Here is a 26,799-nt window from a genome sequence, read left to right as displayed (position 1 = left end):
GAGATGCCCACTGTAATTCCGCATCCTAAGTTCACTACAGACTTGGAGGAGAAAGCAGCAGAATGGCAATATCAAGACCTAGTGATGTGGATGTCTTGGCAGAGTTGCTGCTGTTGTCCTCAAGCAGAGGAACGGAAGAGCATGCTGGTTACTCACATCCTATAGCAGAAGATACATTCATAGAAACCTAGCTGCTCTTTTTCTGATGAGACTGCAGATAGTGGGTCTGTAGGTTGCTCTTGGTGAATGCTAAATAGGCGAGATGCATTGTAAGAGCACCGTTTTGCCCTCAAGTCCCTGTACAACCTCCTCCTCACCTCTGGTTGTGTCCTTGGTGGAGCCTGAGTAATTCACCTTCTTGTTGCTTTCCTACGTGTTTTGGTTGTTCCTCCCACTGCTTCTGAGAAGCCAGGATTACCTCACCTTATTCAAACAACTTTTTGAAGTCACTTACCCAAGTGTTTCTCTCACTAAATTGCTGAGTACACCACAAAGCGGGGACTTCTTGTAAGCAGAGGTTGCCAGCAGAAATTCAGCAGAGGCAGCTTTTTCCATTTTCCTGTTTTACGAATACGAGAAAATACTCAGTTTGAGGTGAATCATAGCAGAGTGCAGAGAGCCTTATCCTGCATCCTTCCGCAGGCTGAACTTGAAGACCTGCAGTCAGAGTTTTGCTTAGGCAGGCTGTGCAGAGTAAACTGTGAGATTGATGCTTGTGCTGCTCATGCTCCCTCTCATTAGGTCATCACTACCTTCTCTGGGTTTTTTAACCCTGTTTCCCTAAGAATACGAGACTTAAGGGATCACAGTGTCTATGTCTGTACCCCCCCCCCTTGCCTTTTGAGCACATTGGCCATCGTGGATCAGATTATAAAGGGAATACAAGTATCCAGCTTGCCCCGAAGACAGTGTTTGGGTAGAAGAGAGGAAACCCGAATCATAGCCTCTGTCAAGGGAAAGCCAGGTAGACCACAGCTGTCACACACATGTCACCACAGTGGGCACCTACCGCAGTCGAGACACATACAGCTCCTTGTTGTCCATGGCCAACAAGCTGTCCATGGCACAAACTCTTTCTTGCCCAGTGGGAATGTGGAGGGATATAGAGAGAAAGGGATTGCACGGTTGTAGGGAGGAATAGCAGACAAAAGAGAAATCCCAAGATAACAAGGGTTCATCAGTTCTGCCCCCTCACCTTTTATTACACAGAATCACCTTTTTCTTACATCCCTGTTGTCCAGCTGTTTGCACAGCTGGCTCTCTCATATACCTGCAGAAGATCTTACAGCTACCTAAGTATTACTGCTGCAGACAAATGGATTCCTAAAAGGATAAATTGTAGCTGTGGAGAGCTAGAAGCAGCATGTTCCTACCTGAACTTCTTTGGAAAAATAACTGGAGCGCTTTGGAGCAAAAGGTCAGTGCAGTAATAGCTGGTAGGAGCAGTGGGCCTTTGCGCTGCAAATCAGCGGTCTGCAGGCTAAGGAGGCAGAGGGAGGAGGCAGAGGCAGCAGCAGTTTTTCCTTTCTGTTCGACTGTTTTTGTTTACTGTGAAGTCTTCCGGGGTAAGCAAAAGCCTGTAAATCACTTTAAACACTGAACAATCTGTGAGTGCTAAGCGTGATGTGACAATCCACTTCTCCTCAGCAGCGGAAACTGATAGTGATAATGAATATCAATTTTTTATAACCAACCCTCTTAGAAAAGCATTTAGGCTGAAAGGATCAGCACTAAACCCCAACATATTATCAGGCATTTTGTGTCAGGAATCCATTATTTCATATGAATTTTAAAAATAGAACACTTTCCAATTCCTATACTTTCTACTTCTAAAGCGCTTCTAAAGTGCTGGGCAGAAACCTCTCACCTTCCCAGTTCCAAAGACAGTGAAAACCCGTGCCTTGCAGTATTATCCATGGACGTTATTTCATATATTTCCGTGAACTCACTCACATGACTAAACTGTACACACAAACATTTGTAAGGTCAAGCCCTAAATGCCTGAGCTATCTGCTTCAATGGGATGACGGAATTAATTCTTTTTGCTCAGGGAATAAGAGTCTTTTGTCTACTTGTAACGCAGGGTCTTAATGCATTCTTTTCAGTGCTGTAGTACTAAAAGTGCTAATAAAAAATTATTAGTGTCACATTATGCACAAATGTTTGCAGTCTAGCTGAAGAGAATGTGTTTTGGACAGTGTGCAAGATACTATTTGCCAGAGGAAAAATGAAAAGAAGCCGCAATTTCTGTTGTGGAAGGAACTAACTTGAGAAATTGGCAACTTTCTAAGACTTGTGTAAGCAACCTCTGTGTTAGGAAGGTCCTGTGGAGCTGGTGAGAAGAAATCTCCTTGTCCCAAAGCTTCTGTGAAGCTCATGCAGCCTTTTTGCAACTGTTTTACTCTCTGCATCACAGAATATAAGGCTCACTAGTGTGTACTACACCAGTGTAGGCATTACAGCAATATTTCACAGTTACACACATCCGGTGCCCAAAGAGCCCAAATTGAGAGCTCTGACTAAGGTAACTCGATGTCTGTGGTGTTGCCGTTTATGCACAGCATGTTCCCCTGCTCTTCGTTCTCTGTCAAACCCTCGTGGTTTTCTTCCCCCAGAGGTATTTATGCTCATGTGTGGAAAAGGGAAGGCACTGAGTATCACTGACTGAGGATTTTCTTTAGGCAGAGTTGACAAAGTAATGCCAGTTGCAGATGAAATTAGTGGTCACCCATCTGACTCATATGTGGAAACAGGTAGGGTAAAGGCAGAAGATCAGATCCCCTTTTTCATATAGACCTTGTTAAACACTTTTCTTTCCCTTGTCTTTGAGTCCTGCTTCATGTGCTGCCTTCTCCTATGAGCGCTGTAGAGTTTTCTTTTTTCACTTGAAGAACTTTATTTCTCTTGATTTTTTTTTCAGAATGGAGTAAATGTCTTTTCTTTTTAACTAAATAAGCTATCCTGTTGTAAACATCCCTGCCAACTCTAGCTATCCTGCTTCCCAAGTTGTTCTCACTGTAAAAAAAAGCCCAGCTCTCTACAGGGAAAGGGTAACTGAAAGGACAGCGTGAAGCAGAAAATTCGGTGGAAGACAGTCTCCTCTATAGGAGATTCGTCAGTATGGAGCTTGAGCAGAGTGAGACAAATTCACACCTATTAATATGGATCGATGCAGCACCCAGAGTGTTTGACAGAGAAAGGCATCGGCTTTCCCTTTGAAGGATGAAATAAATTCCAAACACTTTTTGCTGCTGCAGAAATAGCACATGCTTAGGTACATTCCTGTCCAGCCAAGCATTTATGGGGATGTTTAAGTGTGTTGAGTGGGGGCTTGCTTGCATGGTGACTTGAAACGCTTGTGTCTGAGTATGACATATTTGGCTAGCAGCTATAGCAATTAAACAAGTTTTGCCAGTAGCTTGGGTCGACATAGCCTTTTTCCCATTAAGTAGATCACAACATTATTTTTTGATTTGTGCTCTTGCTTACTGGATTCTCAGTCTGGTGGATAGGTAGCCTACAGGCAGGCTGTTGCAAAGGGGTAGCAGATGGCTGTCAGTCCTGTGATGAGGGATATGTCCCTCCTGGAGAGGCACAGAGCGGAGCTGGTGCCACGATGCCACCGTGCTTCCCCTGGAGCCCCTGTGCAGAAAGCCCCGGACGGTGAGGGCAGGGAGGTGGTGGGATCAGGCACCTGGCGCTCTGCTTCCCAGCCCAGGCAATGTAGCATCCACAAACAGAGGCTTAAAATGCAGAGGCATTTTTTACCAGTTGCAAAAAAATGACCATGTGAAATCACCGCATCTGTTTATCATATAAAAAGATCAGATGGGAGACTCCCCACCTTGTTCACAGGTGAGCTGGACAGATTGTGCCTCAGAGAGTGAATGGGGGCGAAATGAGACGTCTCTGCTGCCTCCCGACGGCAAGCGTGCTGACAGGAGTCCGGGAAGGGCTGTAAAACAGCCAGACAAAGGAGGAATGGTGCAATGGTCATTTTGAAATAAACCTGTTTGTGAGTGGCAGTGACTGTGAAGATATTTATGTTCTGATTCATACCAAAGTGCAGCACCTGCAGCTTTAGTCTGGATGACTTCAGGAGAGAAGCAGCAGCAGCAAATACAGTTCATACAGTTCTAACATTTGAAAACAAGAAAGCAAGAATCAGGGACGCTCTGGGATCTGGGACTGCTGTTAAGTTAGAGCATAGCCTGTGTAAGAGGTGGCTGGAGCATCTCCCCCCTGAAAGGTGCAGCTCGCTCAAAGCTGACTCACTCCTAACTGGGGTTCACACAGTTGCATATCTCTCAGTAGCCCCTTGCAGCCTCTATTTAATGTGGCAATTGCAATTACAAGGAGCTCTTACATGTCATGTATCACACCACCTGGGAGCCCTTCGAGGGTGCCCTCAGAAAGTGCCTTGCACCTCCTGCTTATCCTCGAAGACAAATCTGAACTTTCTTATCTGTGTCTCTGCTAGACAGCCTGGGACAGAGTCTGTCTCCATGTCTATAGGCCCCAAGCATCCTCTGGTCAACATCCTTACAGGAATCCTTACCGAGAGACATGTCAGCTATTTTCTCAGTTTTACTGATAAGAAAACTGCCACTGCCAGGATGAGGTCAGGAGTGGTCGCTGCTTTGGACGTCTTGTGGTTGATGCCATCGGGAGACAACTGGGGCAACTGCTTTGAGAAACTCATCAAATTCCAGCAGACATCTGTGGGAACCGCAAGAGCCAACACCGGAAAAACAGCTCCTCTAGGGGTATCAAACGGTCTGTTTACTGTCTCTTTTAGCCAGGCTGAAGATAGGAGCAGGAAAGAAAGTGTCTACAGATTATTTCCTCCAAGAAGATCTTCACTTCCAACAAAATCATTAACATACAGACTTCTCAATGCAGTCTTCAAAGGTATTTAGTGATTTTTTTTTCCCTACAAGTGCTTAAAGTAGCTGGGGTACTTAGGGCAGTGAAAAAAATCTTTACACAGCCTGGTTGGATAACTCCTCTGCTTAGCAATACACGTGTTCTTTCAATGTACTCAACCACTGGAGCTAGCTTTGAACAGTTTAAACAAATGTTGGTTTGAATGCTTAGGGAAAAAAAAAGAGAGAAAAAGCAGTTTGCTCACACAGAGAGCTGCCTTTCTGAAAGCCTGGGTGAATCACCTGCTGAGGGGAAACCTCCATTCTGCCTGGCTTGAAGTTTTCGCTTGAAGGAATTTTTACTCTTTTCACTTCCATTTCAGATAAGGAAGATGACTTCCTATCAGTGCCGCTGCTGCTAGATGTATCCCAGATGCTGGCTGGTGCATTTGTTTACTACTGGAAAGGTAAAGGTTGTGCATCTGCACTTCTGAAGGTGGGGGGTGCAAAGGCCGATGCTCTCCCCACCTGGAGCAATGTGAGATCCCTTGCAGGTCACACATGCCTGCAGCCGTTCGGCAATGCTTTGTCTGGCGTAATCACTGGAGAATAGGAAAAGTTAGGTGGCAGGTGGAAAGTGTACTGCATACCAGCTTTTCCTCACAACACAGCCCAGGAATTCCTGCTCATCTGTCTTGATGGATCCTTACACTTGCTTTATAAATGAGGAGGAAAATAATTCACAAATATAGACTACCAAAGCCCCACTATATTACTGTTCTTTTCCCCCCACCATATGAGCTAGAGTAAATAAAAGAGAAAACCTAAATGTAAATAGAATTAAAAGTAGCTTTTCCTACTCTCCATTATTACATATATTGACTACCTAAAGACATGGAGAGCGTGGAAGCTGCACAAAGGGCACATTGAAAGTGCACATCACCTCCTATTCGCATGCAGCGTGACCACCCCAAAGCGCACAATATGGCTAGAGCCAAGGCAGAAAACATCACGGGGCAGTAGGAGTCAGGAGGAGGCTGCATCACCAATACATCTGCAGCTGATATGGTTACACAAGAAACACCCATGCTCTTCTGCAAGGCAGAGGGGTAAAGGAGAGGTAATGTAATTTCTTCAGTGAGTAAATGTGGCCTAGCCAGAGAAAAAGCTCACTGTGATTTATAGTGTCTGGTGTCAGGTATTGAAATGCAATACCTGGGAAAAGCATGCTCGAAAGGAGTACCCTGCTCCTGGGTCACAGCTTCCTTGTGGCCCGGGACCAAGTCCTCTTCTGCGCGAGCTCCCTGTGTGCGGCCCTTGCACCACGGTGAATCCCAGAGCACAGCCTCAGCTGCAGCGTGGCAATCTCTGCTGCTTGGGGGATAGAGAAGCCCCAGCAAATGAACATGTTCTGTGAGTCCAGCCTGCAAAGCAGCAGGATCAGAGAGGCTGCTTTTGATTCAGCAGGATTTGTTATTGTATCACATGAAGTAATTTCCAATTCGTTTAGTGTGTGTGTGTGTGTGTGTGTGTGTGTGTGTGTGTGTGTGTGGTTTTTTTTTCTTAATTAATGCTTTCCCAGGCAGAGTGATCTAGATACTGGTCATGAATTCAACAGAAGCATTTGGTGTGCAAGAAATGGAAGACTGAGCCTTGCTTTGTAACTTGCTTTTGTAATTCAATTTACTCTTTATGTTGGTTTGAGACACAACATCAGCACGACTGTGGCATATCTGCAAAATCAGGGTTTTTTCTGTTTCTGAGGAAAAGAAAGCAATGAATCCAAAAGCCACTAGAGTAAATATATCTGCTGGGCATGGTGAAAGAGATGAAAGGGGTCAGATGACATATAAACAATTCTTACTCAGAAGTGCTTAACAGCAAGCAGCACCACATCCTTTCTTCATATTTTGAGTCTTTCCATCCATGTCTCCAATTAGCCTCCCTCCTCCCAGCATTTGCTTTGCTACAGCACTTAAAGCCCAGCTCCTCCTGAACTAGGATGGTGTGACCCACATCTGTGTCTCTGATGGTGCTCTAGGACTGCAGCTGTGGGACTCTATATTCCCCAAGCAGCTTAGCATAAGCAGTGGCCATATGAAGTTACATGACTCCTGCTGCAGTGAGACCAACCAGTTTTAAAAACACTCCCTCCTGGCCCTGCCTCCCAGGCATGGGAGCGTTATTATCTCATTACACACGAGGGGGCTGAGTCAGGGAGAGCCTCCGACTTCCGCAAGGCCGCTGGGATTTTGTGGCACACAGGCGGGAGCACAACACAAAAAGCACGGTTTCGGTGCTTTGACCGCTAGCTTGACCATCACCTCCAGAAGGACCAGAGAGAGCTATGTGCAGAGAGCACTTGCAGGGAGGAAAAAAAGGGTGATAGGTTCCTTCATATGTGAACAGAGGTGAAACAAATTGCAACTCCTAAAACTTCAAAGACAGCTGTGATTCAGGAGTGCTCAGCCCGGCAGTGACACACTTGCTGCATCTCCCCCTTCACGGAAGGGTGGCTGTGATCGGTGCTCAGGGCTGGCCCTTCCCAGGTTAACACTTGCTGGGACAGGCTCTACCATCTCATCTGCCCGTGTTCCTGCCTTTGGGAGAGCTGCTGATTCCCTAGTAGGGGGCAGAGGAGTGTTTCGGCTTACTGCAATCTTTTTATAAGTGTCTTTTCTGCCAAGGGCCTCTGACATGTGGCCAGAATTGCATCAGAGCTTGTAGAAATACTTTTAGCTAAAACAAATATTGAAGCCTAACTTCTGCAGGCATGTACCAGCTTTGACAAAGGCTTTGTTGATCAAAGTTGCATTCGAGGCAGGAACTATTTCTGGGTACGCCTTCATGAGCAGCTTAGGCTGATTGGAAAAAGCACCACTACTGAAAAAGGCAGCCTGGCCCTTATCCTCACCCGTGACTTCTCATACCTGCTAAACGAGCAGTATTTTCCTCCTTGATCAGTGCACTGACCTGGCAGAGCACACAGCCACATGGCTCCCAGCATAAGCCCAAAAGACATGACCATGGTGCTTGGCCGGGGAGGCCAGAACTTCCCCTTCCAGTGGCAACACAGCTTCTGATCAGTTTAGGATACTTGTGAAGTTACGCCCTCAAATCTTACAGTGCCGAGGCTCGAGTGCTGATTTGAGATATGGTACGTCCTGGTGGGAGCCTGACACGGGGAATCTGCAATGAATCCTCTCCTGTGTCAGGCTGCACAGGGATTCAGGCCAGGCAGCATCAAATTCACCCACCCAGACATATACAGGCTCTTTTTTTTTTTTTTTTCCTCTCCGTTGCTGTGAAAATATTGTGGATTAGAATAAAGATTAAAAATATGAAAAAAAAACCCAAATGACAGAACCTGTTGCAAAAGGGTGTCCAAACCCCATCAGCTGTGGTGGAAATGGTTACAAACACTCACAAAATACCCTCCAAATAAGAGACCTCAGCCTTGGACAAACTTGCTGCTCAGTCACCAACAGTCTCCTGACCAAAAGACAAGGACTGAGGCTTTGAACTGTGGCTATCAGCCAGGAGAGCACCTGCTCCTTTCTCTCTGCCCCAAACATGAAGTTATTTCAGCTGCTGAACACTTAGTTTTGTTTACTGTTTCCCAATGACTTCTACAGCACTTAATTTTCTGAGCGAGCTTAGAGAAAACTAAACACAATGCTTACTAAGGGAAAAGGCAGTAACGCAAATTGTTCCTCTGGTCAAGACGTTTCTCACGCAGCTGGCAAAACTGAACTATGTCTTGTAATCGACATAAATGGAGCTCTGCCAGACCCTGATGTACGGGGCTCTCCAGCAATCGCTGCAAGGACGTGGGCTGGATATAGAAAGAGGGTTTGATCTTATTTCTCATTCTTGTTTACCAGAGCCATGGCTGACCCAGGCCCTCCCTCTCCCGAGGCCCCCGCCACGTCACAGTCGCACAGCGTGTAATGCAGAACATTTGCCCCGGCCTCCTGCTGCCATTTAAAACTGGCTCTACTCTCCACAGAATGTGGTGTAGAAGCCTCTCAAAGGCAAATACCCTCAATATGTTTGCTATTCTGGCTATTTCAACACTTGATTATTGTCTTCCCTCTCCCTGAATGCTTTATTTAAATAGACCTCATGTATATGAGTGGCAGGTAGCAGAGGTTAGGAGGAACGCATCTGGCTTCCCAGATGTGCCTCAACGGACTAAAAGTTGGCAGGACTATTTTTAGCTATGGCTATTTCTGACGTAGCCAAAGCCAGACAGCTTGTGAAATCAGTTCTTCCTGCAAGAACACCAACCTTTTTTGACCCTAGCTCTAATTTCAGTCCCCAATGTCTGAATACTACGCCTTTGACCAACAGCTACTAATTACCAGCCCCAATCATTTGGCAGGGCAGAGAGGCCATTAATTTCACCCATTTCCTTATTTTTCACATTCCCATTCTACTTGCAGCGCCCAGCCCCCTTGCGTATCATTGATAGAAATAGCCTGAGACAGCGCAGAATGCTGAATAAAATCTCTCACCCTCACTTACTACTTGCACTGCAGTCCTCACCTCTTGACCCGGGAGTCCAGGACAGCCCTTTGGCAGTGTCAACTCTCACATCTCTGCCCATCAGGAATGAAACAGGGCCACTGCTGGAAAACAGGAGAGGGCAGAATGAGAACTTGAGTTTGACTCTACTATTACACTGCACCTATGGCTATAAATCCATTTTCACTGTAGCATGATTTGGACAACATCCCTTACCTCATCAACAGTTTGGACACCAACAAGAGGAAGGACATCCTCACAATTAAGTGTGCGTCAGACAAAAACTAAGTGGAAAAAGCAGCTTAATGACCTAGTACCACACCCTCCTCCATGGACAGCAGGGCACGTCAAGGAGTCACTGTTGTTGGTAATGCTAATGGAGACCTTGGCTGAATTACAGAAACGTGCACCTCCAAAATGTATCTTCAGCTGGGATCTGTAAATATTGAGACATGTCCTCAAGCACTGAGAGTTCCCCAGAGTCACAAATGATAATCAGATTTGCAAAGGAGATGCACACGTCCTGTGGTTATTCTGCTGTACTAACAGCAGTCCAAAATAACAGAGTTTCCTGCTGAGCAAAGACAGAAAACATGTAGCTACCAAGCAGAGGAGAGAGAAGTCTAACTCCTGCCAAATTAAGTACAGTTTTCTCTGCAGTCAGGTTTGTACCATATTTGCTATGGAACTCTGCTAACAGAATAAAATAAAAATTTGTCAAAACCTCTGACAAATCAGGAAGAGCTCTCAGAAACTGGCAGTTGTTTTGGAAGTAGGCTTAATAAAATGCAATGAGACAAACCATCTTCTCCATCACAAAATCCAGAGAAGAAGATGGAAGAGTACAAAGATATCTGGAGTCGGAATTACCATGATACACATTTGGATATAGAATAGGTAGCAGAAATTATTTTTTTTTTCCAGTTCTCAGTGAATTTTAATAATTTATGTAGTTCAGATTTAATCAAAACAGGAAGCTGTTTTAACAAAAGAGCTTTCTTATAGAAGCTCCTCGTTAGCAAAGGGGTCTGTATTTGGCAGGATCTGCATACGTCATCCCTCTTTGCAAAACTTGTAGCATTGCCCTATCTCTTGTCAGACTGGAGTGATAGATGAGCAATTCGAGGCAGATTTTTTAATAGTCATGCTTCAGAATTTAACCCCACTTACACAGTAACTTTCTAGACACTGTTGCATTTCCTAGGTTCAAAACAGATAAATGACTTTACTAGGCTGATTTTTAACTGGAAGTTGCAGAAGGACAATAAAAATATCTTCTTGTTGGAACTGCAATGGCCTTACAAGCCAGTTCGATTTCAACCACAGAGGTCTGACCTTGCAGCTTCTCAAAATGACCATCAGCACTGTTTGCACACCTCACTTTTTGCAGTTCACCTCAGCTGGACAGGCACGTGGAGTTGCACACAGATAACAGGAGTAAAAGGATAGGCAGAGAAACTTAAGCCCTTGAATAGGGCCTGAGACCAGGTATGCAGTTCAGCTCTCCTAAGCTACTGCTGCAAACTGAAGTCTGCTCTTCAGCTTATGCAAAATCTGGCTGTGGGCCTGGTGGAAATTAACAGTGGGGTTGAAGTGGCAAAAGCAATCTCTGCAGGTTTTATAAGTTGTAGAATGAGCCCCATGCTTCACACTTACTGCGTATGTGTAGATCAACAAGTCTCTAGGAACCAGTTAGGGCAGCTGGTCTTCATTCACGTTCGTCTGTAATACAGAGGCCTACAGAAGTCATGACCCTGCTGTCATAGTTACTATAGAGTTGCGTAACAAGGAGTTGTGGCCCCAGGTTGATACTGCGTTGAAGGAGCTTCTTATATCAAATTTTGAAACCAATTCTTATAATGGCAGAAACAATTTGCATATTATCTTGCTTAACAGTCAAAGCAACAGATGGAAGTAGTCTATCAGTAGCTTCTGTGAACAGAGAACTGCTACAATGGTTAGGTTTCTTCCTTGGGGAAAACTTCTCTATCAGAGATTTCATTGAAGCCACATCCTAGAGACAATGACTAGAAATGGAGATGATGAACACTGCTGAAAACAAATGGGTTCCAGCCCTTCTTGTATGGACATCAGCTTCACTTCTGGGAATAAAAGAAGTGCTGCCAGATAAACACTGAACAACGTAGGCATGTTCCCATTATTGCTCAATGAAGTGACGCTCAGCTTCACATGGGTACAGGAATGCCATAGCTGAGTTTTAGAGAGAAACTCTTGTATTATGAAACCTATTCCAGAGCTCATTGGTGGAATGTGGAAGATGCTTTAAATCAATGATACCATAAAGAAAAGCATAAAACAGCTATCACTCTTTTCTCTTTTAAAGATGTGAGGGTGAAATTGTCACAATATTTTGTATTTGCTACTAATGTCACAGGAAACCCAAAGAGCTTATATTCATACCACACAACTGAACTGTGCTGGAGTCAGGAGCACGGTTTGACTAATAGCACAGAGAGACTCTAGGACCATAATAAAAATTGTGCATTTAGCTGGCCAGCGACAGCCCCAGGCACTTCCATTCGCTTTGACCTGTACTCTTCTTCTGTGCAACACCTGACTCACCCAGTGCATTTGGGTGCCTGATGTAGCACTCTTTCCTGTGGTGAGTAATTTGAAGCAGAAAGGCAGGTCCAGTAAGGGAATTGTGAAACAACTGCAGTAGCATGGAAGATTAGAAGATTTAAATATCCTTAGCAGAGTGGAATGGACAAAGCGAGCCAGGATTTCTCCCACTCTTTGTCACTAATGTCTTTGCTTGGTGGCTACAAGGGATTTTCTACAGAGCTTTCTTAGCCATGGTAGTAAGAAAGAGGAGGATAATCTTAATTGCACAGCACTAAGTCACAGCTGGGTAAGTGATTCTTCTTGTAACACTGCTTGATTTTCAGTCCCTCTTAGGAAGATGCTCTCCCTGGTTTGTTAAGTACAAATGAACCTTGGTACTTGGAGAATGAATGGAAAGCAGGGAGGCAGTTTGGTCACTTTGTATTCATTCTTTACAACTGTCCTGTACTTCCAAACTGAAAGCAGTAAACTAGGTTCCTTTTCAAACTTGCCTTAGAAAGCAGCAATAACCTCTTTGCAAAGCAGTTTGCAGCCATTAGTATTACCTGGGATGAAAGGGTCATACTCCCAAGTCTTGAAATCCCTTTCCTCCTAGGAGCATTTCTAAGTTCTGGGCCTTGATTTGGGTTATGGAAGTACACAATAAAACTCTGTTAATTCACCAACTTAAATATTCACCAAGCTCCTCTATGAAGCTAAGTGATCTGCTGCTGCAGTTGTCTGGTTCAAGCTACCTCTGAATTCTTTACTGCTGCCTGCCTGCCAGCTTCAACAGCTGCAAGCAATGTTTCCTTCTAACTCTGAGCAAGCAAGGAGACATAGCCCATCCTATCTGACAGTAATTTGGTTACAGTGACTCACTCTCTTCCACAATTTCCAGGCTAATTGCTACAACATTCTCTAGCTCCCAACATGATCCCCAGGGGTCTGCAGAAAATTTTGACTCAAAGTGTGCCAGTCAAAGATAATGATGGTTTGACTCCTTGCATACAACCAAAATTAAATAATCTAATCCTAGCTATCAAGGCCTTTAATGAGTGGGAATGCCTCCAAAATAATCTCTTTTCTGCTCCTCCTGCAGATATGTACCTTAGGAATGAGGACATCATTCACTCTACGGGCCTAAGAAAGTAGGATCTGGTTCTGCCCTGCGACTGAGGAGCTGGGTTTGGCATTGCCTCTCACAGGCACTGACAGTTTCCTTCAGAATAAAATTCCAGACCCATTCTTTTGCTTTTCTTTTTCCACAAGGATTAAAGCTTTGGCTTTAGCAGCAATTGACACCACTCAGCAATTTGTAGAATAAAATTTTTCCACAGTTGCAGCCAACAAGAAGTCAGAGCTAAAAAAGGTGCCAATGCTACAAGGCTGTACAGCTCTGGTGCCGAAGTTCAGTGATAGTAGGATTTGTTGGTATGTTCCTAGGGGGTCACCTGTCTCTCTGCACTCTCTTTGCTGGCTGATTCAGTCTGCTACCTACATTTTTGGCTTGCAAGCCTTCTGGATAGGGGGTGTCCAAGTGAGACTCATTCATCTCTAGTGGGCAACAGAGATGATAATGATCAAAGCCTCCTTCTTTGTGGCCAGGCTACAACAGCAGATTTTGCAATGCAATGAGCATCTCAAAAAACTGAAACACACAGTGACTCAGAGTATCACACACATTATCCTGTAACAGCATCAGCACAATCTAACCCCACCAAATGCAAGAGCCTTCTCTTCTTTCCCATGTTTCTCTGACAAGTTTTGAAAAGCAAAAATTGTATCCCCTCCATACACCACATGCTGGTGTCTCATGCTGGCCATGACTCACTCATGCAAATTCCTTAACCTTTGCAGCGTAACTTTACTCCCCTGCCTCCAAAATTGCTGAAATGCAGCAAGTGAAACGAAATGCAGGACCTCTTGTCATCCCAGTTTGAGTACATAACACTCTGCTGTGTAGGGGTCCTGGACTTAGTGATAGCAGGACCCAGGGCTCAGGTAACACAGTTCATATTTAGGACTCAATATAGGGCTGCAGTTTTATGGCATAGCCAACTGAATCAGTAGCATGGTCAGATTCTGAAAAACAGCCTTTAAATATGCTTGTTTTAGATTAGGACCGCATTGAGGTAGCCTGGTTGGTGTAGAAAACGCTAGATCAACGTGGCTAATGCAAGTCTGATGCAGGTCCACAGATCTGGTTTTAAGGCAGCATTAGCTGTTGGCCCACTGTGTATCTGAAGCTTGTTATGATAAACCGTGCAGCCGTATGGAAGAAATACCACCAGTCTTCTCTCCTCTCTACAGCTCACCTGTCTTTTGTAGACCCAAACACTTACAAATGCGAAGTCTGAATGGCTTGGTTGTAACCCTTTTGGAAAGCAGGTAGCTCAAGACTATTAAAAATTGATTTTCTTCTTCTTTTCCATCCAGTGCTTTGCCTTCTGAGTCAGACAGAAACTGAAAAGATAGGAGAGTGAATCTGTGGTCCTGGTTCCTGTCCTTTGTGACCCACTGGACAGAGTTTAACAAACTATTAGAGCCATTCACAGAAATTAATGGAAATAAATTCTGAAAGTATATGCAGTGCTTTCAGGCTACCTTCAAAGAAGATATTGCATTGCTCCATCTAATCTGGCCTAATGAGAGGTTTCAGTCCACACGCACACTTTGTCCGCTTCTTTTGGAGCTCAGCTGCAACTTAGGCATTATTCTTCTATATCACTGGCAAAGCTGAAACATGCCACAATTGAAATCTAGTAATCTCTTAAGTAATGATGCTGCAACGCAGCATCTTTGGCATAAAAAGTTGCAATGAACTAACAAATACCTTCTCCCAGAGTGGAAACAGCCAACACAGGATTAGACTGTGGAACTGGCTCTGGCACAGATACAACAGCTTCCCTGTAGCTCTCTCTAGAAGGACTTGACCACTTAGGGAACTGCATTCTGACTCCCTCCACTGTGAATCTCAGACACTTAAAAATTGCTAAATCCCCGTAGTTTCATAACTCTTTCTCAATCATTTGAATCACAAAAATCCTAAAACTTGTGTCTGTCTGCAGTCTACATTAACTTAAGGAGAGAATAATTTATGTCCACCTCCGCCCAAGTTTACCTGATTGCCCTTCCTTTCTGACCCTATCATTTGCACGAAGCCACTGATCTCTTGTGCCTTTCAAACTCATCATTCAGGTCAGCAGTAAAACCAGTCCCTAATAGCAGTATGAAGCACTCTTCTATCCTGTGCCTGCTGCTACATGCCTGGGACAAGAGACTCTACCTGCAAAAATGGTTTTAACCAAAATACTTGCTTCCTGCATATCTTCTTCTTCAGAAAATTTCTTCAGAATTGAAATCCATATGCCAGCAAACAAACATTCCTGAATAATAAAAGCAACTGTAATGTGTCTGGGACTTGAGTAACTGTGTTGTAAGCTTGGGAGTTTTCTATATTATTAATTTTGGTAACAAAATTAAGATTGGAGCTAATCTGCTTTGTCCTAAAATTGTGTTTCAGAAGCTCGGCTCTTAAGCTAGAAAAAAGTATGAGGAAGAGAGTCCCCTAATGGAGCATGTTAGTATCCTGCTACACTTATTTCACCAGATGAAGTTAATGTGGTTAGTGTGCTCCTTGTACAAACAATACACGATTTACATTTACAGCTGCATTTTTTGATCTTCCAAGACTTCCATTTCCTCCATGTCTGCAGTAAGTCAGGACCAATGCACTTTAAACATGTCTAAAAATTTTGGAGTAAAGGTCTACTCTTTATTTTATTCACAAAATGAAATAAAAAATCTGAATGAAATGACTGAAGAGTGGGAGAGATGTCCACTTGTATCGCTTTGCTAACCATTTTCTGTCGAAGTTGCCATTTAGGATGATTTTTTTTTTTGAATGTCAGTAATGCTGCACATGGTTTATAGGAAAGCAATCCAGAGCTATCCTGTGACTGTGATTCACTTTCCTGAACCTAATACCATGAAAACTGGAAATGATGCAATAAGCAGTTACTGCTATTCAAAGATCCATCACAGCATCTACAAAGTAATGTTATACTCCAAGGCTGCATTTTACAGTAAATGGAAGCAAAACATTGTCAAGAACTAACATGCTGTTGCAAAAGAAAAAAAGGAAAAAGACAAAAGAAAAAAAAAAGACTATGCAAGCCAAAATTTGGTAAGTTAACCATGCATCTTCAATGAGCATAAAACATCTGGAGTGCAGGACAGGTGAGGGGCTAGCTGGTATCTAGACAACCTTTCCAACTCCACCAGTCAGTAACAGAACCTTAGTGAATCCCAAGCTAACAAACACGGCCAGCAGCCTTGCACAAGGCAAGCATCTCAAATTTAGTCCCTGCTCTCTCACGACTTGTGATACCAAGTCTGAATCCTCTGCATTCACACAGTTTCAGTGTAGGTAACTTTGAAACTAGACCTACCTTCGAGGTTGAGGTCTGAAGAAACCAGCTAGATAAACAGAAAACTCACAAGTCTTATGATATGAGAAAGTCATTTCCCAGTTAGCAGAATTCCTGAATGTGCATACACGCAGAAGGCAAAGCATGGTGGTGGCTAGCAAGAGGTAAGAGGCAAATATTCCCTAAGTGGGCTGCAGAAAGCTGGGTTCTTCAGTGGGCAACTTTCTGAAATGATGAGAGATTCTGAACTTGGTAGGTCAGAGGAAGGAGAGTATCAGAGCAGAGAGACGTCAGGGTAAGACTTATTTATTGCCGATAGTTCTTATTGTAGACTAGACTTTTAAAAAGTATTTGACAAAGGCAGCCCAGTCATGCCAGGGGAAGGATTTAATAAAGCAAGGATAACATACATAAAGAAAGGTAATAGGAAACAGTAATTCCCATTTTATAGATGAGTCAGTTTAACTCCTAATACAGCTATGCGATGTACAGAGGGAGGATGCATGGTGCAGAGCTGTCTGCATGGAGTACAGTATAGAGACACATATGTACAGCTGTAAGTGAATGAAGATGAGAGTTTAAAAAAGTAGCAGCAATACAGACTCTTATGTGATGAGAAGATCCTTGATACAAGGAACCACTACTACAGCATAGGCTCTAATGCAGCAGTCTGTTTACCACACAGAGAAAGTCTGGAGGATTCCTGATGACAGACCAGCACCTGCCATTTTGGTTTTCAGTGTATAAAAACAAAGGAAAAGGTATCTAGTAAACCTTTTTGTCTTGCCACTTGTCAACAGGAATGCAAACCTACTGTCTTGCAGAGGAGTCACCTAATAAAATATAAATAAATATTTTAATCACAGGATCCTACAGAGTGCTGAGAAATCCCACTAAATTGGGACAGAAGGCTCCCAGAACTTCAAAAGCCTGGCATTGCCTCTGCAGAACTGCAGCTGTAAGGAAAAGAGAAGCTTTGGTCCCTTTCAGCTACGGAGGATGAATGAAAAGGATGCAACAAGCCAACAGTTTATTTGTAAAAAAATCCTTTAAAATTTTACTACATTGTAAAGATTAAGGAAAAAATAGTATTAATATATATACATACGATATATATACACAAACACACATCGCACCATTAAAATTACATGCTTTTTAGAACAGCGAATGGGTCATTTTCCCTCATATCAATTTTAACGTCCACTGCAAGAAATCTTGCTTCCTTTTTCTTCCCCTTCCCCAAGCCCCCAAAGTTTTCAAGTACAGGAAATAAGCAACCCAGGAGCTAATAGTAGAAAACCATTGGTTATACACAAAGGACAACTGACAGCTATACAATATTGTTCTGCAGTATCCAACACGTTGTGTGTGTGATTTTTGAATTCTATGATGATATGAACTCTTACCTGAGGCATATGGAAATAATGAAGTATGACAACTGGCAAGTTTAAAAGATTTTCACATTATAAACTGACTGAAATCAAAGTTGATCAGGTATCGCACATCTGTACCCACCATATTGGCACAAGAATGCTCTGTATAATGAGTCACCACCAATGTCTTAGAACTGCAGGAAAAACAAAAAGATAAGCACCACTTGCAATGATAAGCATGCAGACAATTTAAGTGAAACAGAGGTAGCATCTTCCCATAACTTCAGCAGGATCATTCGATTCAACTGCACCCTCCCTTCTGCAAAAGGCACTCGCTTTTTCAGCTATGAATAACATGGTGTTAAATTCAGGCAGCCTGACCACAAAGGTAATCAGATTTCTCTTTAGAAATATTAAAAAATGTGAAGCAGAGGACATGATGAAAAGAAAAAACAGGCTATAAGAAATACACATTTCAGGAAATATGTGCTATTCCTCTCCCTCTTCTTCCTTTTTGGAGGAGAACTGAAATTTTTTATAAAACAGTTCTAGTACATCATCCAAAAGTTAGACTTCCCAGTTAAAATGGCAGTATTAAGCAGCACATTGTATAATTTTGAAATACCAGAAGTACACCAGCCTTTTTAATAGCTAAAATAAAGAGCAACAATTCACAGTTAAAAGTAGAAAGATTATACACAAAAAGGTGGTGCTGAAGAAGGATAAAGACCCTTTGATGTAAAACATCATAAATGAAAATGTATAGAACCTCTTATACTGTCTCTTTTATCCTTTCTGCAGTTTAAAAAGATACTGTCCATGCAAAACACTTGCTCTTACCGTGACACTACAGAGCTAATTGAATTATAAGATGTGCCACTGTTGCAACTTGAAGCATAAGCCTCTTGACCATTAGCATCTAAATTTATTTTGAATACAGGAGATGCCTTCAGTAAAAAGTCTGCTGCATCTCTGCGACCTAATTCCCTCAGCTTAGACATGAGGATACCTACAGTGCTCTCAGGAGCATTACTCCACTCCTGCAGAAGGGCATGGACTGGGCTTGAGATAAAGTCATTTTGTGTTCCATTATTTGTATTGTATTTTGCAACAAGATCAGCGAGGCCTAGGTTCATGGCCAGAAGGCACCAATCTTTGCCCATGGGATCAGGCGGATCCAAAAGCCGACTTAGTTTTCTCCTGGTAAGCAGATTCAGATCTGAAACGTGAATATCCATTCCTAGGCTTCCCTGGGAGTAAACGTCAAGACATCCAAAACACAGTATACTACTAAAGCTTTCTTTATATCCCCCCATGGTGTTAGTTAATGATGTCTCCTTTTGACTTTGTGCACGGAAAAAGTCTCTAGGCTGGTAGACCATTACTGGTTCGTGATGTTCCCTCAGCTGCTGAGGACTAAGGTAGTATTTCACAGTCAGAAGGCCTGGTAAGGTTGTGGCCATTAAGTTATCAATGGTGCTGCATACAGAATCCAAAAGTAAACAGCACTTGATCTTCTCTGTTTCCAGTCCTCTAACTTGAACCTCTATACCCTGACCATGGTTGACCAGCAACACTAAAAGCTCAGCTCCACGATTCATAATCTTTGATCCATTTACCCACAGACGTATATCAGCATCTCCCTCTGTGCTTTGCTGATGAATCCACCTGCAGAGATTCACTTGAACTTTATGAAAAATTCCACAGGGAAATGGGGTAAGGTGTTCCACAGGAACGATTCTAACACCACCATAAATCAGCACCTCATCCTCCTCATCTGTCCAAGATCTGTGAAGATTGTCGGTCTTGATGAGAGCAGGAATATCCACCATTGCTCCACTGCTGAGATCTCTCGCACAAATATCCATGGCATCCAAAATCTGTATCAGTTCTTCCACATCACTATCTGTCACCAGACGCTGGATGTCCTCTATAGTGTATCGACCTCTATAGTGATGTAGGGCTTTTGGGTTCTCCACTGACAGGATTTTTCCAAGGACATTTGAACAGAGCCAGCGAGGATCCAGAAGCACAACATCTTGGACAGTTTCACTCTGCATAATGTTGATCTGTCCAAAAAGATGAAAGTTATGATCTGTATCTTGTGAAGTACAAGATGATACCCCGCATTTAGTCAATAGGTTATGAAATAGATAATCATTTAATTAACACTGCTGACAGACGAATAACAAGCAGCATAGTTTGATTTCCTGCAGATATTCAGAACAAAGAATAGATTTGGTTCTTGACTTCCATTAAGAACAAAACCATTAGAACACAACAACAGTAAAGCCTAGCTGCAGGCTATTTATGCAAAGGTGTTCTCCTATGATTCAATTTCTAATGGACACACAAAAGTTCCTCATTTGCAGTAAACACACTAAGCACTACCTCATTTTAAGATGAGAGTATATTTAACCCTTTATAGGTACTTTATGTTATTACAATTATAGCAACAAATGTAATTTAATGTAATAATAAATGTAATAAATCTAACTCTTCCTCTCTCAAAGAAATAATGTTGAATGAACTAACTAGGAGACACAAGACAATAACAATAACACATTATTAACCAGTCTCTGCTTTGTATGATGTCTTCAAAGAGGGAGCAGAAACAAAAGTAATTAGGGAAATTTGCCAAAATCACATTAAGCACTATTCTACCAAAGCAGTATCTTGCTAACAAAGATATGCAGTTTGAATAAAAATCACTTACTTCTCCTATGCTATGCAACTGCTGTGCAATATGCCGTAGATCATCTTCACTTGCTAGGGGATTAAGCTGCTCCTGCACGTCATATACAAACTGCTGCAAGGACATCAACTGGTTGGGTCCATTCATTTTTCTCCATGAAGGGAGTGTGGAGATTATTTTTTCACATAGATGAGTCATAGGTGGGCACATCTTACAAAAATACAGAAAACACCTATTTGTAACATTTGTAACTGTACTGTACTTTTATCTGTCAATTGTTTCCGAAGTCACTGATGCCTCCATCCTACAGTCTCAAGCCACAGCCCCCACTTCTCATGCAAGGAAAGCTCCCAAAGTTTCATCCTGGTAACAATTGCTACAAGAAAGTTTTGTCAAAGCAGAAAAACTAAAACATACTAAATTGAAAAACCATTGTGAGCATAAAATAGGCTGTATTTCACTTAAAAGCAAACACTTCCCTCAACCTGAAGAATGAACTTTGTAATTTGCTTTTAATTCATTATTTTTTAAAACTTGTTAGAAACAGCTACAGAACTTCTCGTTGGTGTGTCACACAATTAATGATGACTTTGGTATGAAGAATTTAAACTGATTTCCCAGAAGCTACACAATAACTTGAATTAGTCACCCTTGGTATGGAAGTCTCTTTGGATTCATGGTGATGATATCAAACCATGGCTATTTTATCTTCAGTTAACTAAAGACTACTAGTATGTATTTTTGAGTAAAAGGGTCAAGTAAAAAGATAACATATATTCAATCTGTGTCAAGAATTATCTTTCTAATGGCTGAGGAAACTGTTCTACTCTACTGTTTTTTTTTTTTTTAATGAAAAAATGTACCTACATTATATGTATTTTGTTTCTCTCTAATACTATTCTGACAATTAAGGGAGGGAAAAAAGTGTCAGTGCTAGAATCCAATCAGTGTCAATTCAGAATAGGAAACTAAAGCTTTAAACTGAGAATCTCCATTATTTCTCAAGAGATTATAATTTTGGTGACTTGTACAAAACACCTACAGTTTTGAAAAATGCTGACTGATTGGAGTCAGCAGTTTGTTCATCACGGTGTCTGCTACATAAGCTGCTAGAATATTCAAACAGAACTTCTCTAAGTTTTGTAGTGCATATAATAAATTTACAGTAACTTCTTATCCCAGATTTACACATTTTGGCTGGCCCAACCTATACCATCGGACATTACTTACAGAAATTATCTGGCTTCTTATTTCTTGCAGGTGATTCCGGAGAAGCTTCATATCTTTAGACCCAGATGCACCAGCATCCAAGACAAATAACTTGTCTGAGATTTGTAGATCATTTCCAAATCTAAGAGAGAAAAAGACAACAATTATTTACTAATTTTTACTCCCAAATCCAGTTTTACTTCTTAATCCTGCTGCATAGCACATCAGCCTTGAAGTACACAACAGTTATTTTTCTTCAAGGAATATTGGAAAAGTTTCATGAAAGTATCAAGTATTGATTATGCAAAGATACTTTATAAGCGAAGAAGTATACAGGCAGTTTTATTTTCTTGAAGATAAACAGGGATGTTGAGAGATAATTATTGTCTTTCCTAAATACTAGGAAGATGGCTGAAAATACATAAGAAGATTACAACTGAACCACAGGACTCATAACATACATTTCACTAGAGAAGGGACTATAGGAATCTATTTTTTAAAAGATCTTCATATTTGCTCTTTTGTTTCTTCTTATTTTAAATAGCTCAGTTGTGACTTATATTCACACCATTGACAGACAGTTCCTTGTACCATGTGGTACCCACTTAAGTCCTCCCTGTGAATATAAAGTATTCTTACTTGAAATAGTAGCATCAGCTTGTGAAAATTCCTGCTTTCAATCTGCAATTAGTGTGCCCTCTAACTATTTGCTCAGGAAGGTCTTCCAAATTTCTAGGTGTCTATTGGCTGACTTTCTCACCTGTATTACTCAATAATGTCAACACTGTTATTCAGCTCTTCAGAAACTGTGTATAGAATACATCCAGGACTGCTTTAGTTTGCCTCCTACCCATCCTAAATTACTTCAGAGGAAAGCGTGGCTCTTCCGTAAAGCTTGCTCTTTTATGTCTGGCAACTGTGGCTCAAAATCACCCGCTTTTCTGAGACTAAGGGAAAACCTAAGCACCAAGATGTTAGCCAGATGGTTAATACTGGCCTTTCAATGTATCCGAGTGTTGACAGGGTGAGACTTCTCCAGTCTCACTGATTTTAGGCATCACTTGCTCACTTCACCTCCCTAATGTTGGCTTGTTCAAAGCAGGTCACTCCCTGTAGTGCTGGTAAATATTGCATTTTCTGCACAAAATCAGCTTCCTGATTTTCAGTAGAAGAAAGCCTCAAAGGCAAAGTACGGCACTTTCTTTTATGTACAGGTATGTTTCCTCTCTTACCTGTTCCTGATTTCTTTCAGCAATGACATGTCTTTGTCATATCCAAACTCTCCGCCAACAGGTCGAGGAAGATTCACTATGTCAGCATGTGTGGCAACCAAAACAACACGCAGTGGAGTTTTCAGCTTTCCAGCAAATGCTAGATGAAAAACAAGAGCACTCCCTTATTATGAGACATGCCTATGAAGATGGCTCCCTTACTGAGCCAGGAAAGTACCGATGCATTTTACATTCTTGGTATACCAATCACTTCTGCAGTGGATTCATCAACTTTAAGCACAACTCTATACATTTCTATGCAACTGAATGATTGGTTTTTGGCTGTTACCTATCTGTATTACTGTCTATATTATGTCCACTTTGAAAAGCTGACCCCTCTGAATAACATCGGAAATATTGATATTATATGATTTTATTTCAACACGATAAAGCATTAACTAATAACGCTAATGATAGATCTATTAACTACAGACTATAACAATGTGAAAAAAATAACTGTACTAATAACAGCTTCTTGAAAGGGTTTCTCAGAATTTTTGGATGGTCTTTAGCACTACAGGTGCAACTTAGAGGATTATAAATACAACACAAGATTTACAACATTCATACGTTAGTATGAATGCTATTTCACAGTACTTACACAAACAATGAACTCTCACTTAAGTGAGAGTAAGTAGGAAAGCCTGGGAGATACCATGAAAAAGAATGAGAAAGAAAGAAAGACACAAATGGCATATGAATGAAGTGATGGTATGGAACACACAGTTATACAACTTTTTTTTCAAATTGATCTTCCAGAAAGAAGAGACAATATTAGACACATTTTAAAAAAAGATACTACATCCAATCCTGCTGTTGTCTGATAAAACTTTGTATGGGAGAAATATGCTCACGTCTGACTTTTCATCAAGAGCTATAGAAACTTGATTCATACATAAATAAGACATTTCCCCAAACCTTTGCATAGCATTTCAAGATAAGTATTCTGCAGTTGTAAATCTCTTTTTTTTTTTTGTAGCTGAAGGACTTAGAGGAAATGACTAGGAAATACCAAAAGCTTAAGTTTTCTGCTAATATCAACTACTACCTATTTCTCAAGAGATTTGTATTAAAAATGCATGAGTATCCAAATTAATCTGACCAATATAAACATTGATTTAAGCAAAGTATCTGAATTATGCTGATCATTAGATCATCAAAAATAAATGATTAATTCAAATCCTCATTCAGCCAGATCAACAACTAAGCTTCCTTACTGGACTAAGGAAACCTGAAAAGTTCTCAGCAATTTCAAATTAAGTGCATCTTCAGCTTTGATATTATTCTGCAAATTTCTGAGCTTTTACTTCCAGAAGTGCTTGCAAATCAGTTAGATCTAAACACTCATATTATTAACTTTTTGCTTTTATTCAAAATGGAAAATGAAAGGCATGCATATGCCCAAATTGAAAACTGAAGGCCTGCCCTTTGGCTCTTGAATGTCACCTGTCAGTCTGAGATAACACATGCAGAATTAACTAGACCAACAAAAAGAGAGGGGGAACACTCTCCGCACTAAGTATTTTGATATGCTTGTTTGGTGAGTCCCTAGCAGCTCTGTAAGTTTTCCATGAATGTCTAATTAGATCCACTGGAGAGTCAAGACAGATGTCAGAGCTTACTTTTTTTCTGTCAAACTGTCAGGATTTGCAGATCAGTGTTCAACTACAAACAACAAGTTACATATACTACAGTATATACAATATTTGCCTGACAAATAACTTCCAGTTTGTTCGGAAACTTGAGTGATCTCGCTAATACCTGTGCAAAGTCCTAACAGATATCACAGGAAGATTACTAGAAATACTGGTTTCTATCCATCCTGATGTGCCAGAGGTTAAGATAACATATTTGAAGTCCAAACAGAACTCCAGCTAAAGTGGTAAGAATGGCACGCACTGAGAGGCAATATTGCTCAGCCCTCTCCACGTTGACAAGCCTAATTTATGCTGGAAACACCTTTAATTAGGGTTAGATTTAAGTAGAATTTAAGCAATGCATCTGGAATTGATTTAAAACGATTCCAACATTCTGAAACACTTGGGAGATTCTCACACAGCTTATCTGAAATAATAACTTCACCTGTCATTTGCAGATGTAAATCCCATCCCACAAGAGTCTGTATTTGCACCTCGTTATCCATTTTAGTTGGACTAACTGGTACATACAACTCTTTTCAGGCTCATTCCACAGAGATAAACTTCCCCGTCACACAAAAACCTTGTGTAAAGTTGATTTAAATAAAAGGGGATGAAGACACATAACAAGACTCAACATGGAGGATTTGCAAAGTTGCAGAGAAACAAGAAGCTTTATCTTCCCAGTCCCCTAACAGTTCATTAACAGACAGAACAGCATACCTATTGGTTCCTCAACTGGGACTAATGATTTCAGGAAACTAAGCCAAAAGGTCACTTGGTTTAACTGGATTTCATAAGGCTCCTCAAGACTGAAAAGCACTATGTGAATTGTGGTGGGATCATTCGCAGCAAAATAATCGTAACAGCAGAAATACACAGGATTCCCAGAGAATTCCCAGATGCTGAAATCACCAACTCCTACAAAACAGACAAACAGATGGAGAGATCATGCTTCCTCAGCTAGCACAAAGCATCTTTCAGCCACAGAGAGACAAACAAAAGAGTTAATCTGATTTAAATTTTCACAAAGATAAACTGTATGCAGGTGATAAAATAATACTGCAAATGCAATTGTGAACAAACAGAGCAGGTATCAGACAGTCTCGAAACAGAAAAGTTGTGTCTTCACAATCTGTTCCTCTTTCACATTCACTTCTCTAGGACATTCAGCTGTATGCCACAGGGAAGCACCTGTGTGTTAAACTCATGCTGCCTTACGCATTAAATTGGCCTTTAACCTTGCACAAAAGCAATGAATCTTGTATTCCTTTCAAATAAACAAGAATGACTGCTCCCGTTCTTTCCCTACTCCCACAAAATACCAGTTCAACATATTTATGATCTTTTCTTTCTAAGGTGAGACTGCTAGCATTAAAAACAGCTGAAGGACATTCTCAAAGAACCCACTTTGCTTTAAAAAAGAAAACAAAACAAAAGGCCCCACACTATTCACATCGCATTGCTAAATCAGGACTGAAGAATCACCATGTTAAGGATCCCAGCAGTACAATGCTTCTTCCTGTCATCTGCTTTAGCTTCAGGTGAGAATAGTATTAGCACCTTGTTGAGCACTCCCAAGCAACTGATTAGGCTGAAGTCAGATAAATTTGTACTATTTCTATTAAACAAATGCTGACTAAAATTGCACTTCAAGTATTCTAGGAGAAAAGAAAAAAGCCAGAAACCTCAAATCTGTTGTTGTGGGTACAGATGTTCAGCATTCATGCATGGGCACGGTTTCCTCTTATACCACAACAGTAAAGAGAAAAGAAAATCTTTCTGACGATCTGTTGCACAACTCTATTTCACTGCAGAATTTGATTTGATTTCATATCACTCTGAAAGAAGAAATTAGCCTGGACAAAGAACAAGTTTTAGCTACACACCAAACTCCTCAATATGCTACACTCTCCAAAATAAAAGCTTGATTACACCAGACTCAAACTCAACCTTAAAACTGCAACTGCTAAAGTATGCATAACATTGTCCTTATTAAGGCTTCACTAGAAGAGATCTTACCATTATATGATGAGAAGATTAGTAACGGTGTTGTATGGTCTCTACATTCTAAAGCTTTACTACCACCTATGTGTAGTTAGGAGAAAGGATAGCTGCTGGGCCAAGAGAAAACACTGCAATAAGTGTTTTGCTTTTGAACAGTAGTGAGGTTTTCAAATGATTTTGCTGACAGACCCCACTTCCTGCTCACTGGTTCTGTCTG

At 41.5% G+C, this 26,799-nt stretch overlaps 2 protein-coding genes across 6 annotated transcripts in view; one reads left to right on the top strand and one right to left on the bottom strand.

Annotated features, from left to right (window-relative positions):
• Positions 1 to 17,408, top strand: part of LOC135323428 (uncharacterized) — a 28,198-nt gene extending 10,790 nt beyond the window's left edge. Inside the window, exons 2-4 of one of the 3 annotated variants that reach the window (XM_064500555.1) lie at positions 3,856 to 4,911; positions 5,249 to 5,332; positions 13,060 to 15,783. In XM_064500555.1, coding sequence (XP_064356625.1) covers positions 4,335 to 4,911; positions 5,249 to 5,332; positions 13,060 to 13,112 — 714 coding nt within the window. In that variant the 5' untranslated portion in view covers positions 3,856 to 4,334 and the 3' untranslated portion in view covers positions 13,113 to 15,783. Of the gene's footprint in view, positions 1 to 3,855; positions 4,912 to 5,248; positions 5,333 to 13,059; positions 15,784 to 17,256 lie in introns of those variants that run through there. The other 2 variants (XR_010385762.1, XR_010385761.1) reach the window with 2 other exon arrangements.
• Positions 17,409 to 17,419: 11 nt separating this feature from the next.
• Positions 17,420 to 26,799, bottom strand: part of LOC112978753 (death-associated protein kinase 1) — a 95,534-nt gene continuing 86,154 nt past the window's right edge. For all 3 annotated transcript variants that reach the window (XM_064500546.1, XM_064500548.1, XM_064500547.1), the window contains 5 exons: positions 25,299 to 25,496; positions 22,900 to 23,038; positions 21,689 to 21,809; positions 20,480 to 20,668; positions 17,420 to 19,832 (listed from right to left, as the gene is read on the bottom strand). In XM_064500546.1, the coding sequence (XP_064356616.1) occupies positions 18,600 to 19,832; positions 20,480 to 20,668; positions 21,689 to 21,809; positions 22,900 to 23,038; positions 25,299 to 25,496 (1,880 nt within the window). In that variant the 3' untranslated portion in view covers positions 17,420 to 18,599. The remainder of the gene's footprint in view (positions 19,833 to 20,479; positions 20,669 to 21,688; positions 21,810 to 22,899; positions 23,039 to 25,298; positions 25,497 to 26,799) is intronic.

The sequence above is a fragment of the Dromaius novaehollandiae genome, chromosome W (genome assembly GCF_036370855.1).
Source record: "Dromaius novaehollandiae isolate bDroNov1 chromosome W, bDroNov1.hap1, whole genome shotgun sequence".
Taxonomy (NCBI): domain Eukaryota; kingdom Metazoa; phylum Chordata; class Aves; order Casuariiformes; family Dromaiidae; genus Dromaius; species Dromaius novaehollandiae.
Note: the sequence above shows the minus strand (reverse complement) of the source record. Positions and strands in the feature narration are given on the sequence as shown.